This window comes from Scomber scombrus, chromosome 6 (genome assembly GCF_963691925.1).
Source record: "Scomber scombrus chromosome 6, fScoSco1.1, whole genome shotgun sequence".
Taxonomy (NCBI): Eukaryota; Metazoa; Chordata; class Actinopteri; order Scombriformes; family Scombridae; genus Scomber; species Scomber scombrus.
In genome coordinates, this window is record NC_084975.1 from 31,434,374 (window position 1) to 31,447,974 (window position 13,601).

At 37.3% G+C, this 13,601-nt stretch overlaps 1 protein-coding gene across 1 annotated transcript; it reads right to left on the reverse strand.

Moving 5' to 3' along the window:
- Positions 1-418: 418 nt before the first annotated feature.
- dnaaf4 (dynein axonemal assembly factor 4) lies at positions 419-5,768 on the reverse strand. The gene is made up of 9 exons (XM_062421588.1): positions 5,646-5,768; positions 4,501-4,648; positions 3,345-3,478; positions 3,059-3,263; positions 2,836-2,981; positions 1,784-1,893; positions 1,547-1,700; positions 681-786; positions 419-537 (listed from the first exon to the last, which is right to left on the reverse strand). Exons 1-9 carry the CDS (start codon positions 5,766-5,768, stop codon positions 419-421), a joined length of 1,245 nt encoding a protein of 414 aa, XP_062277572.1.
- Between the last annotated feature and the right edge of the window lie 7,833 nt (positions 5,769-13,601).

Below are 13,601 nucleotides of genomic sequence, written 5' to 3' on the forward strand. Positions count from 1 at the left end.
TGTATGTCAGTGTATCTCAGTGTGTGTCAGTGTATGTCAGTGTGTGTCAGTTGTGTGTCAGTGTATGTCAGTGTGTGTCAGTGTGTGTCAGTGTGTGTCAGTGTATCTCAGTGTGTGTCAGTGTATGTCAGTGTGTGTCAGTGTATGTCAGTGTGTCTCAGTGTGTGTCAGTGTGTGTCAGTGTGTGTCAGTTGTGTGTCAGTGTATGTCAGTGTGTGTCAGTGTGTGTCAGTGTATGTCAGTGTGTGTCAGTGTATCTCAGTGTGTGTCAGTGTATGTCAGTGTGTGTCAGTGTATGTCAGTGTGTCTCAGTGTATGTCAGTGTGTGTCAGTGTATGTCAGTGTGTCTCAGTGTGTGTCAGTGTGTCTCAGTGTGTCTCAGTGTGTGTCAGCATGTGTCAGTGTGTGTCAGTGTGTGTCAGTGTGTCTCAGGGTCAGCTGCAGTGCCTTGTATAATGTCTCTGATTCTCTGTGTGTCTGTCTGCAGAGCTTCATTATGAGGGTCAATCTTCAGAGCTGCTTGGTAATCTTGGAGTCCTGTAAAAACATGTCACAACAACATCAGCTGATAGCTCAGAGCAGGTAAAAATGGTCACATGATCTGCTCTGTTATTATCAATGTATTGTTAAAAATAAAGGAAACATTTTGATGCATAGAATCAAAATGCTACAGTTCAAACCTTCTGCGTGGAGCTGCAGCTGGCAGAAAGCGGAGCCTCGGCGCACATGAGCTCTGGCTCTGGCAGCTGCGTTGGCAGCAACTGGTGGAGTCAACAGTTCAAGAGCCTGCAGAGGAATATGTAGGAAACTGTTTACATGCATCTCACATACAATAACTGCTACATAAGAGCTTTGGAATACATTGGGCCTCACTCAAGAAGCATTCATATGAACAGATTCATTCTTAAGATGAACGTATGAGTGATTTACATTTATGGTTTTCATCAAATTTTGTCATGCTTACACTTCTTATGTATGAAAGGACCTTATGAGTTATGATTGTCTGTCTTTCTTCACAAGTGAAAAACACCTGTTTGACTTACAGTTATAATTAAAGTTTAATGTATAACTACAATTACTATTCTGTTTACTAAATTATTATTATCATGGCTGCCAAATGAAAAGGTTTTTTTTTCCGATTTTATGGTTTTATCTTCTGTTGCAGCAGCTTCTACATTTCAGTGGTTGCTGTGAAACTTCTCTGTCTGTCAGCTGCCTTTGTGTCTCTGCAGCTCTCTGTCAGCTGACAGTGTAACATCAACTACTATACACTATAATATTCTCTCTCTAATATCTCTGTAACTGTCACATGGAGCAGTCTGCTTTAAAAATATGTTTTGGCGTCCAACTCTGCGTTTCCTCTTTTTTATGTCACAGTGCAGAGCTGCTCTAATGACACATCAGCTGGATTCATATTTTCTGATTGTTTCAGATCTGCTACTACTGACGCTCCTAAATGTATTTCTGACAGCAGAACTCACATCAAATCACTGGATGTGTTGTGATGTTTGAATGTGATGTATGGAGCAGTAGAGACAGTACACACCTGAGAGGAATCCTCAACAGCCTTGTGAAGGTTTCTTAACTTGAGATGACAGGCAGCTCTGTTTGAATACAGAGATGGAATCTTCCTGTTCATTCTGATAGCCAGGCTGTAGGCGTTCACTGCAGACAGGTAGTTCCCAGTCGCAAAACATTTACTGGAAGACAAGGAGTTTATTTAGTGATTTAATATTCACATAAAAACAAGAACTGATGTTAATAATGTTTTTTGAGTACTCACTCTCCTTTTTCCTTTAACCAGTCTGGATTCCTCTCCTCCTCCTTCAGGTCCTTCAGCTCTTCAACATCTGCATTCACCGCACGTCTGGCTTCTGCTTGTTTTTTGAGCCACTTGAGACAAAATAAATGCTGTTATTTCATAGAGTTTTATATATGTAAAATGTGTTATACAAGCATTTGCAGGAGTCTGCATTAAATAAATTACTATTGTCCACTGTACATAAATCAGACTAATGATTTATTTCATACAAATATCACTTCTCATCTCAGACAGAACAGTTAAAGGTAGATTTCATGCTTCTAGGTGGTTATTTTTTGCACAAGAGACATTGAAATGGTCACAACCAAAGCAGCAGATGCTCAGATATTCTGATTTATACTCTAAACACTGGATCCTACACTTCCCATAATGCAACCCTATAGCAGCTTTCATTAGTCCCTCTCTGCATGGTGAGTTCACACATTTTACAAGCTCCATGTCTTGTGCTTATAACACAGACTTTCAGTTAAAATGTGTAGTCTTTAAGCCCAAGATGTCCTATAGATGCTAAATGTTATATTATATTATACACAGGGTTGGGAAGGTTACAGATTACTAGTTACTCTATTCAAAATGTAATAAGTAATGTAACTATTTCAATGACTTCATCAAAGTAATTTATTACATTTGATGACTTTTCTAATGTTCTAACCAATGTTTCCAGCTGTTAGGGTAAATGTTCCCATTAAGCACCAAAATCTAAGTCCAGCTGTTTTTCATGGATACTGACATGATTTATAAGAGAGATCATTTCTTATAAAGCAACATTTATCTCTCATTAGAAAACGTATTCATCAGTAAATCTAGATTTTGGAATATAAAATAAAGATATTTGATGAAAAAAGTCTTATTTGGTACTGTGACACCATTTAAGCCCATGTGTGCTCCAAATAAGCCCACATCATGATTTATTTACTAAATATGAAAAAAAAAATAGTTACTCTCCATCACTGGTTATATATATTCTCTAGTCTTGCACGATGCTCCATGGAATAAAACAACTAATATTTCACCTCTTCCTCCTCTGGCACTCTGGACTCTCTGAGGGCAGTGGGGAAAACTCGTGGGGTGAATGAGACTTGAATGTTTCCAGGAACTCTTGGAGCAGGCAGATCCACGTGTTTTTTCTTGCTCTCTGCTTCACTGCTGCCTCTTCCATCTAAACACAGGAATACAGTGATTAACGTACCGAAACCAAACAGTACGGCACATTAGATCATGCAGGAAATTACTCACCAAGTTTGACCTTTCTTCCGCCTGAACATCGACTCTTGTTCACTTTGTCTCCATGGCCTTTCTGACTCTGGAGTTTTAGCCGGGCTTCTTCCTCTGCTTTCTTTTTTTCTTTCTGCTTCAGCTGCCATGCTTCCAGCTCAGCTGTGGTCCTCTCTCTCTCAGTGTCCTTCATGTTCTGGATACTCTCTCTTTCTTCCCTTTCAAGCTGCAAACAAATATGATCATTTATTGAAATAAACATATTTTTCTAAAAATCAGAGCAGGTGTTAAAATGCTAATGTCTTACCTTCATCATTGTCTCCAGTGCATATTTCTTATCTGTATGCTGCTTCTCTGCTTTTGCTTTGGACTCTGCAGTGAGCTTTTCCTGGTGTTTCTGTAGAGCTCTTTCTCTGATCTCCTTCTTTTTCTCTTTATCATCTGAAATAAATTAACATATAATAGCAGATGCATCTGTGTGTGTGAAGGCTGGAGAGAAATGTAGTCAAATCAAACATTAAAAATCATATTGATGGGGGAGCATGTAGAGCCAGTTTTCCCTTCTGAGCAGTGAGGTGTAAGATTAACAGCCCAAACTGAAACAATGACAGACTAATGTTTTCAGTTAATATGAACTTAAACCATATATGTTTGTATGTATTGTGTCAATCATAAAAAAATAATACTTTAATTCATTTATTGTGCAAAAATCCCAAACATCTGGTTATCTTTCTGCTTTTCTATACATACATAAAGATTATGACACTGTAAACTGAATATGTCATGATCCTCTCACAGTCTGGTTCTCAGACCAGTTGCTCTCAGACTTTTTCCCCAGTTTGTTTAGACTAGTCAGAGTGGGAAAAGGTGAGATAAAGTAAGTTGCAGATTATATTAAAGGTTCCTAGATAATTTATGCTGTAGTTTATTCACTGTGCATGATTATGCCGTGGACTTAACTTTTACTGATGATCTGTAAAAGTAAAGATCTGTGTTTTGATTTATCCTCAGCCTTATTGCCTTTTGTCTTTTTCCTTATCTTTCCCATCCATTCATCTTCTTTCCTGTCCTCCTTCACCTGAGCTTCTCTGTCCATTTTCCCACCTGCACCTAAGTTCAGTTTTCAGCTCAGTCTTTGTCTAATCGTCGTCTGCTCGGTTTGTCTGTTCCTGTGTCACAGTTTCTGATGATTTTCAATGAATAGTTCTGCTTTTGATCGTGTGTGCCGGCTGCCTCCTGCTCTGCTCTCTTTGTGACAGAATATCTTTTAGACTAGACTGTCTACAAAAAACAAAATTGCCATCCTATAGGCCCAGAGAAATAATAATGTGTATTTTCTCTCTCACTACCTTTGTCACAACTCTATAATAATCTCTGTAATAAGAGATCCTGGTCAGAACTCATTTTCTGGGTTAAAAGAAATGAAAAATGTTGTGATAGATCAGCTGGATGCACTCTCTTACTTGTGGTTATCATCAGCTGCTCCCACAGTTTGTTGTTCCTCTTGGGTAAACTGACGACTGCAACTCCGTTTCCAATCTTTGCTGTGCTTCTGTCATCATCTACAGGTTCAGACAGGAAGGCTTCAAACAGGTACGGCGGGAAATGTACCTGAGCAGGCAAGAAAGAGGAAACCATCACAGCTCCCAGTGTAGTGTATAGTTAGCTACTGTATTGGATGATACACCTAACTGTTACAAGTTTAAATGTTACTTATATAATGTCTAATTAAATATTGTCATAGTATTTTCAAGTGTTGTATTTGCTGCATCACAAAGTTTAGTCACACCAATACTGGATTTTTGGAGCCAATACAGATATTAGCTACTAAAAAAATCTGATATCAATGTGTTGGTTGATAATCTTATGTATACTTAATATATAAATAAACACAATTCCTCAAATGATATGTAACAGAGGCTATGATTTTTTTTAAAAACTATTTAACAATAAACTTTATTGTATAAAATGACATCAGTGCACTGAAACAGTAAACTTTATTGGGGGTTGAATAATTATAAATAACTATAAATTAAAAAACGTAGGTACGTATAATATTAACTTATGTAAATAAGTATATTACTTGAGTTTAGAAAAAGCATCAAATACACAGAAAATGCCACCTACATAAAGTTAAAATTAAAAAAAAAAAAAAAAAAAATAGGCCGATACCTAATATCTACTGACTAATGCTGTATATCGGTCAGGCTCTACTAGTTAGTGTAAGATTCGATTTATTTTTGTGAAGAATTAGTTTGAAGAATATATTATTTTGGTATTGGTTTCACAGAATTTTAATAATACTTTTTATTGTTATTGTTAAGTAAACTGGGAACTACTTCTTACTATGTACTTTGTCTGTAGTGTTTACGTTAGTTTAGTTTGGGCGGAGTGATACGCTGCACAGTGACGTCATGTATCCCAGTTAATTGTGGGTTATGGTGGTGCTACCAGCCTACCACAGTACCACTTGTCTTGTCTTATTATTACGGGCGGATATTAAAAGTACTCAAGTAGCTCTCTGAAGAAGTTTCTTACCCACAACCCGAAGTACATGTAATAAAGGTGACGCTAACATACACCTAGCGTTACATTATGTTAACTTTACCTTCAGGTACTCGTCTGTACAGAGAATATCCACCTTCCCGACTTTCGCTCCTTTTAAAGGCACATTTATATAAACCGTGGACTCTGTCTGCGTCCATGAGTAGTCTGTGACCAGCAGAGGCATTTCTAACACTACCAGCCGGAGACAGCTTGCTGCTAGCAGGAAGTAGCTTAACTTTTAAAACCAACTGTGTAAAATGTGAATGGAGAAAAAGGACTTCTGTGATAAAGGAGTAATAGTAATGTATAGCTACAGCTTTTAACTAGTAGGCCCACTGCTGTATGGCGTCTTGTTGCTATGGTGACCAGAGGGCCCGCATGTTGCCTTCAAGTCAAGTAGGAAACATCACCGTTCCTCAGTATAATATGACGACAATGATTTATCGTCTTATTTTCTATCGTAACACCTTCTAAAACTATACTAGAGAGGTACCATAGATCATTGTAAATCAGAAAAAAGAAAAAGAAATAAAAATTATATAATGTATTATTATTATTTTAATTTTTTTTAATATAATTTTGTTTTGATTGTTGATTTATTGTTGTAAAAATAAAAAATGAAATCGTGAAATGTGTTGTTTTAACGATATAAGGAATGCCACTACTCAAGAGAGCTTGTTTTCAAAGCTGGCGTATGTGAATACAGGAGGCTGAGGCAGACTCGACCTCTGCCTCTCTGCCTTTAATAAAATGAAAGCAGTCAACAGTTTAGGAGGTTCGCGCATGCGTAGTCTGTTCTCACGCTGTCTTCAATGGGCATCATTGAGGCACAACCATAGACATAATAAAGAGTATTTTAAAAACAACGAACCACTGTAACAACATCAGCACAATAACTTTATTTACTGCACAAAGCCAGAAGTACATAGTAGCCTACACGTGTAACATGGGAAATCAAAGGGACAATTAGGGGTGGAAAGTCCTAAATCTTTTAGTAGTCTAGTGATACCAAATGATTACTTATTTTACATATAAATGATTTATATTTAAATGTTTCTGCAGTGGGTCATAGAAGAAATGATCAAAAATACAGTACACAAACAGCTTTAAATCAGGTGTACAAGTGATAACTCCTTCCCACCCTCTTCATTGCTTGTCAGTGACGTGGGGAGAGGGTGATGATGCATATTCAAACCATTATCTTAGCAAATTATTCATGGCACCTGTTACATTATTACTTAGTATTATAAAACTGAAACTTCAAATGTTCTTATATGACTTGATAACAGGTCAATATAATTATTTAGTTAAATTTTAACCCACAGTGAATTACCTGGAATGCTGTGCAATGTCCATTAATCAATGGTTAAGAAAAATGAATTTATCTGATTCCTAAATCAAATGTTTACTCAAGCAGATCAAGGGTTAGGCTCTAGTTATGAATGCTCAAATATTAATAAATCCACCAGATCTGAGAAGAGGTAGAACACTGACACATGTACTAGACAGTGTTATCAGTCTGGTCAATGTGATACTGAGCTGGATCTTCTTTACAGCAGGCTTCATTTATTGAGGTATAATTAAGTTAGTTTAGTTTCAAAGTTACTGCAGGCCTTCCTTGCTACAGTTAACACTGTATTAATTATATATTTAATTATATATTTTATTTGTTTTTAACAGCCATCATACAGTATTTTCATAGTTAGCATGTAAGAATATTTTATTATTTTAAGGCAGACTAAAGACATGGTGGTCCAGACTAAAATAGCTTGACAACTCCTGAATGGATTGTCATGAACTTTTGTTGAGACATTCATGATGTGATCCCCATAGGATGAATCCCACTAGCTTCGCTTTGAGGTTGACATTTGTGGTACACAGTAAAATATCTTGACGGCTACTTGATCAATTGTTATAGGATTTGCTACAGATATTTATGTTCTCCAATCCTAATGACCGTGGTCATCCCCTGACTTTTTCCTTTAGTGCTGCCATAAGATTAAGATGGATTACATTGAAATGTAATACATACATTCATGTTTCCCATAGGCTGAACCCTAATGACTCTAGTGATGCCCTGACTGCTCCTCTGCAACCAGTTCCAGTTCAGGGATTATGGGGACCTGAAGAACCGCTAATATTTACAGCATGTTTTATAATTTTAAGTTATTGTTGAATTTGAAATTTTAAAATACACCAATATTTTTTAAATTCAGCTTCCTCAAATTTCTAGTCTAGAAAAATCAAAAAATACACAAATATCTCAACAACGATTGGCTGAAGTGACATTGACGTTCATTGTCCCCAGCAGATGAATTTGAACCCAGCCAGCATGTCCATGTGGGCCCCATAAGGGTTAAATTTGGGCTGTACATATGAGTAACAAAGGGATGTATCTGCACTTTCCATGGCGGCCCCACCTGTGTTTGCCCATATGGGCTTCAAATGGGTTCTGACTGGGTTTCAGGTGGGGCCCAACTGGGAGAAACCCATGTAGGCCCTATATGTTTGCCCGTATGGGTTCTAAGTGGGACCAGAATGGACCTTGAATGGAGCCCATTTAGCCAGCCCACACGGGCTTCACATGTGGGGCCCATGTTTCTGAAACAATATGGGGCCCATACAGTTTGCACTGTTTATGCCCATGCCTGCTTAGCCCACTTACATCCCTTATGTGGCTCATACAGTCAGCCCACGTGGGCTTCACATGTGGGGTCCATGCTACTGAAATCATGTGGGACCCACAAAATTTGACCAGTTCAAGCCCATGGCCACTCAGTACCAACGTAGCCCACATTTAACCCATGTGGGGCCCACATGGACATGCTGGCTGGGAATAGCTTTGATTCCCATTTTAATGATCATTTATCAGATCAAAGTTTCAGTTAGCCCAGTTTTCAGTTAGTTTATGAACCTGCAAAACCACTTTCCAATAAGCACACTATCTGTACCTTGTGTATGTTTAATACTAATGAGTAAATACTAATAGTAAACTGATGTCTTGACTACAGTGATGGGTTCCACACTTCTCTTGTCTCATCTGTGCTGTACACTTGAAGAAAATCTGGCCTTTGATTTCTGTAATGGAGTAGTAACACCCACACACACGAGCCAAAATCATATTGTGGCTTGTGTGTGTGTGAGTCACATCACAGAAGTAATATATATGTAAATTGTTAAAATGACAAGACATTTATTGTTACCATACACGTTTTGAGTCAGATATTAACAGAGCATCAGAGTTTATTACAGTTTCTCTTCCTGTACTTCACTCTGACGGTGCCTTGTGCTGGATAATATTTTACATAGAGGTCGTGTAAAATGTTTCCATTTTAAAAGTTCACGTAAGCTCATCTCTATTGATTAGTCCTATTGTGAAGGAGACAGCAGTTCAGTGCACACCACCCAGGTTAATCTTTATTGGCAGATAAGAATAAGGAGTAAAGGTAAACACCGTTTTAAACTCAGAGTTGTAAAGTATGTAGGTTTGTTAAGTTATCAGTTTCCTATCAGAGATGATAAGATGTCTACACTGGAGTTCCTCATTTGTCTAAATATAGATCAGCAAACACTAAGAGAATCAAAACCTCTGGAAACCTGTTTTTCCAGAGGTGACGAAGGAAATGAGAATGAGGAGAAAACTGTAGTCAAAAAAGTTAAGAGGGAATTTTCTGTGATGACAATTTTTTTTAATTCAATTTCAAATATTTATCTTATTAACATATCTCAGGATTTTGCAGTTTGTTTGTTTTTTTTATGTTGTTTTTTTGTAATTATTGTGGTAAATGTTTTATTTTGCCTTGGCTTTTATTCAATTTTGCTCTTTTTGTGGTAAGATTTCAGGAATTAGGAAAAATTGCAAGCAAATCATATCTACAAATGAAGAGTTGTATGTAATTACTTCCTTTAATAAAAAACATATCACATGCATATCACAGAATTAACTCAATTTTCTGAACATGAGAACCATGGACTCAAGATTACATAACAATACAGTACTTGAATCTTTATTAAATAAACGTTCCCCTCAACATTAGCACCAAATGAAATAAGTAATTTATTTATTTATTTATTTCTCCACAGGGACAATGTACATCATTCTACATTTTCCGAGAACTGAGTCAATAATTCCATTAAAATAAATCCATAAAATATAGTTTAATTTCCAAAGTGCTCATTTTAATGTTTGAGGTAGATTATGTGTCTGAACTCCACAGCAAGCTTTTCTTCTTTTTCTAATGCAACTAATACAAACCAGGGAGGGACTGATGTCTTTCATATTACCATTTCTATATTATTTGTCATTTATTTGATAATATCATGTCCTGCTCCTTTTGATTTTCACTGGTCAAAACTTCAAAAGATCATGAAAGAAATACAGATATTACTGTAAGATTGTTGGTAGTGGTGTGTGCTGTAAAATACATTCTACAAATAAGGCTGGTGTTATTATTTTCTTTAGCACAAATGAACTAGCATGTTAGCATGCTGGACCAACTCAGTGATAGTTTTTTTGGTCTTTTCTTTGGATTTCTTCTTAAGAAGTTTAGAACCTCTTCCTCAGGAGATGGAGTTCACTCTGCTGTCATGTCATCACCATTCTCTGCACACTGTCCATGAAGGTTCTTGGTCATCCAGCAACTGGTTATCCAAGGAGGGTTGAATAAAGGGGTAGCTGGACTTCTTGTTTGTAGATACTTGAAGATATTTCGCCTCTCATCCACGGGGGCTAACTGGTGAGGAGTCCCAGGTATTTAATATCTGTGGGGTTGTTATCCAGGTCATTGATACCATTTGCATCCAGGTCATTTATACCATTAGATTTGTTAACGCTCCAGGCTGTTTTAACAACAATCAATAGTGTAATTGGAATCACCTAAGGCCAAGTGTAACTCAGCAAACTATATCCATTGAAGAAGACAATGCAATGTAATGAAAACTACAGAAAAAGGTAGTAAAGGCACCATGAGTTTATTTGTCAAACTTGCTTCCCTGTAGACCCATCAGTCACAAACAAAGCCTCTACATGTCATAGCACTGTATCGCCAAGCTACTTGGTAAGTAAAAGAGCTTCAGCTTCTACACAATCTTTATTTCCTTTGACCTGACCATCAAAATCAAAGATACTTTTATCAGAGTATCTCAGAGATAAAAAACAAGGCCAGAGATGGTATCATAATAGCCAAGGTGATCTTTTACAGATTGTGTTGTAAAGCCTCTCTGTTCATCTGCATTTATGGGATTCTATTAAAAACTCTGACATCATAAAACCTATCGAAACCTTCCGCGTTGGACATATTGTTCTTGTTAGACTGTAGATGTCTCAATCTCAAAGGAGTCAGGAGAGATAATACATTGCCCCTATCTGTACCTGCACTTCCTCTGCTTATGGCACGTGTAGCATTTCCACATCATTCTCACATCTTAGGAAACACTGCACACACAAGTACATGTATTTTAGTGTCCCGACATCCCTGAACTACAGCTGACCTCAGTGAGCCCCTCTCTGTCAATATAATAAAAGCCATATACTATCTTGGGCTGCAGGTATGCTGTCAAGGCGAATGGAAAATAGAAAATGTGTCACTACGGTTACAGAAACCACAGTAACATTTGAAGTGGGATGATAATAACACAATAACCACTGGGAGTCAAATGTTACTTTTTTGGAAACATTCCTCAACAGACAAAATGGTTGATCAGTTCAAACTGTTATTGATATTGCTGTGCAATAACTTGTAGCAACAGCATGTCCATGTGGGCCCCATAAGGGTTAAATTTGGGCTGCAATATGGGTCCCACGAAGGTTGGTCCGCAGTTTCCATGGAGGCCCCACCTGTGTTTGCCCATATGTGCTTCAAATGGGTTCTGACTGGGTTACAGGTGGGGACATCTGGGTGAGTTACACATGTGGGGCCCATGTTTCTGAAACATAATGGGGCCCATACAATTTGCCCTGTTTATGCCCATGCCTGCTTAGCATTTACATCCCTTATGGGGCTCATACAGTCAGTCAGTCCACGTGGGCTTCACATGTGGGGCCCTTGTTACTGAAACCATGTGGGAACCGCAAAATTTGCCCAGTTCAAGCCCATGCCCACTCAGTACCCACGTAGCCCACATTTAACCCATGTGGGACCCACATGGACATGATGGCTGGGAATATCCATCAATACCTCACTCAAAAATGAAGGTAGTTTATTCTGCATACTTACTTATTTAAAGCTGCATCAATTTATTTTCTGGCCACTTGGGGGCAACGGAACAATCTGAAATCTGAAAACACAACTGACATATTATCACAGTAAAAAGTTGCTACCATGATATGTTAGCAAACGGCTGATCAACATAAATCCAATATGTAGGAGCCGAAATGCAATTTATTTGTGTTTGAACTGTAGTCATTTATGTTCATATGTAAAATGGTTGATTAAAGTAATTAAATAGTAATATTTACAAATTGATGTATTTTTTAGTTCATATTCGCATCAATGTAAAAAGTTAATTGTTTGATTCTTTGTATTTAAAACGTATGTAGAAAATGTAATTTGTTAAACATAACATTGCATTGCATTTGTTAAAACATGGTTATTAATGTAGCTTTCTAGTAACGAGTAATGTGCACTTTAAGGGGAGGTATGTGGAAAGTGAAGCAATACAATTTTTTGACTTCTCTCCTTTTCTGCTTTTAAATAACAATTCTTACTTTTTATATCTTTAATAACTTTGGAAAGGGATAATTGCTCTTCATCAATTTTTTGGTTTCAAAGTAAACCGCTAAAATTCATCAAGTGGTCATCTGGATTTTGTTGGATGTGGATTCAGAAGGGGAGTCTTTAGAGGCTTCATTCTTCAAAAACCTACACATTATTCACTTTCCTTTCAGCTGTGGTTTGTTCTCCATCAACTATTGTGAATCATATTTGGCTCTTTAACTACTAAATGAAGTGTAAATGCTACTTAACGCTACAAAGTGTTCATTGGCTGTCTCTACAAACTCGAAAACCTAAACAATGAGCTAAAAGAGTCTAAAAGGTGTCATAGAGTTGAGGGGAACTACAAAGTAGGTGATCATTTTCAGTGGGTCACATTACGTAGATTCTCTCGATCTATTGTTAGAATAAAAATATTAGTAAGTGCAGCTTTAACTACAGATCATGTGGTCATTTTTCAGTGTGAATGTACACACAAACATACTGCTACATACTGCTTATTAGCTTGAATATACTGATACTATACAACAAAAAAGGGACAAGGAAAGGATCAGTCCTTTTTCATGACATCTGTGCTGGTTGGTGTGTAAGCTTAATCACACAGAATGTAAGCTTTTTACAGGTGTAAGAGATAAGGACAACCTACCATGATGGTGACTTCAGGTTTTCAGTACTGGCATAAATGAACAAAACTAGGAAAGTTGGGTGAATAGTGACATCCAAGAAAAATGACCGAAACTGCTGACTAAATTTTAAACTACAACAGCACCATAAAAACCTGCGTCATGTACAATATATCATATCAAATGTGGATCCCCTGCATCATCCTCTTTACATCCGTGACAAAGCGTCTTTGCTTTTGCAGTAAAGTTTGATAAGTCTGTGAAGTGATTTCAGCTGAGAGGAGGGGCAGAGGGTTGATTGAACATTGCTATTTGTTACTTGATGTAGAAACAGGGAGCCAGCAGTGAAGGGAAAAGGTTAAGGGCTACAAATCCATAACTCATCTCCCCTCCTGCTCATCATGTGCTTTATAGCTTTACATCCATAAAATGACATTCATAAAACGATAGGATCATGACACTGCTCCTCTGTTAATGTCCAACTACAGAAAAGTACATGTGATCAATTCCTGGGAGGAATGTCCTCTCAATTTCCATTTCACAGATTATGGGGACCTGAGGAACAACTTATACTTTATATACAGCATGTTTTATCATTTTAAGTTAGACATAGTGAAATTTTAAAATACACCAATATTTTTTAGACTCAACTTCTTTAAATTTTAGAATCTTTTAAGTCAA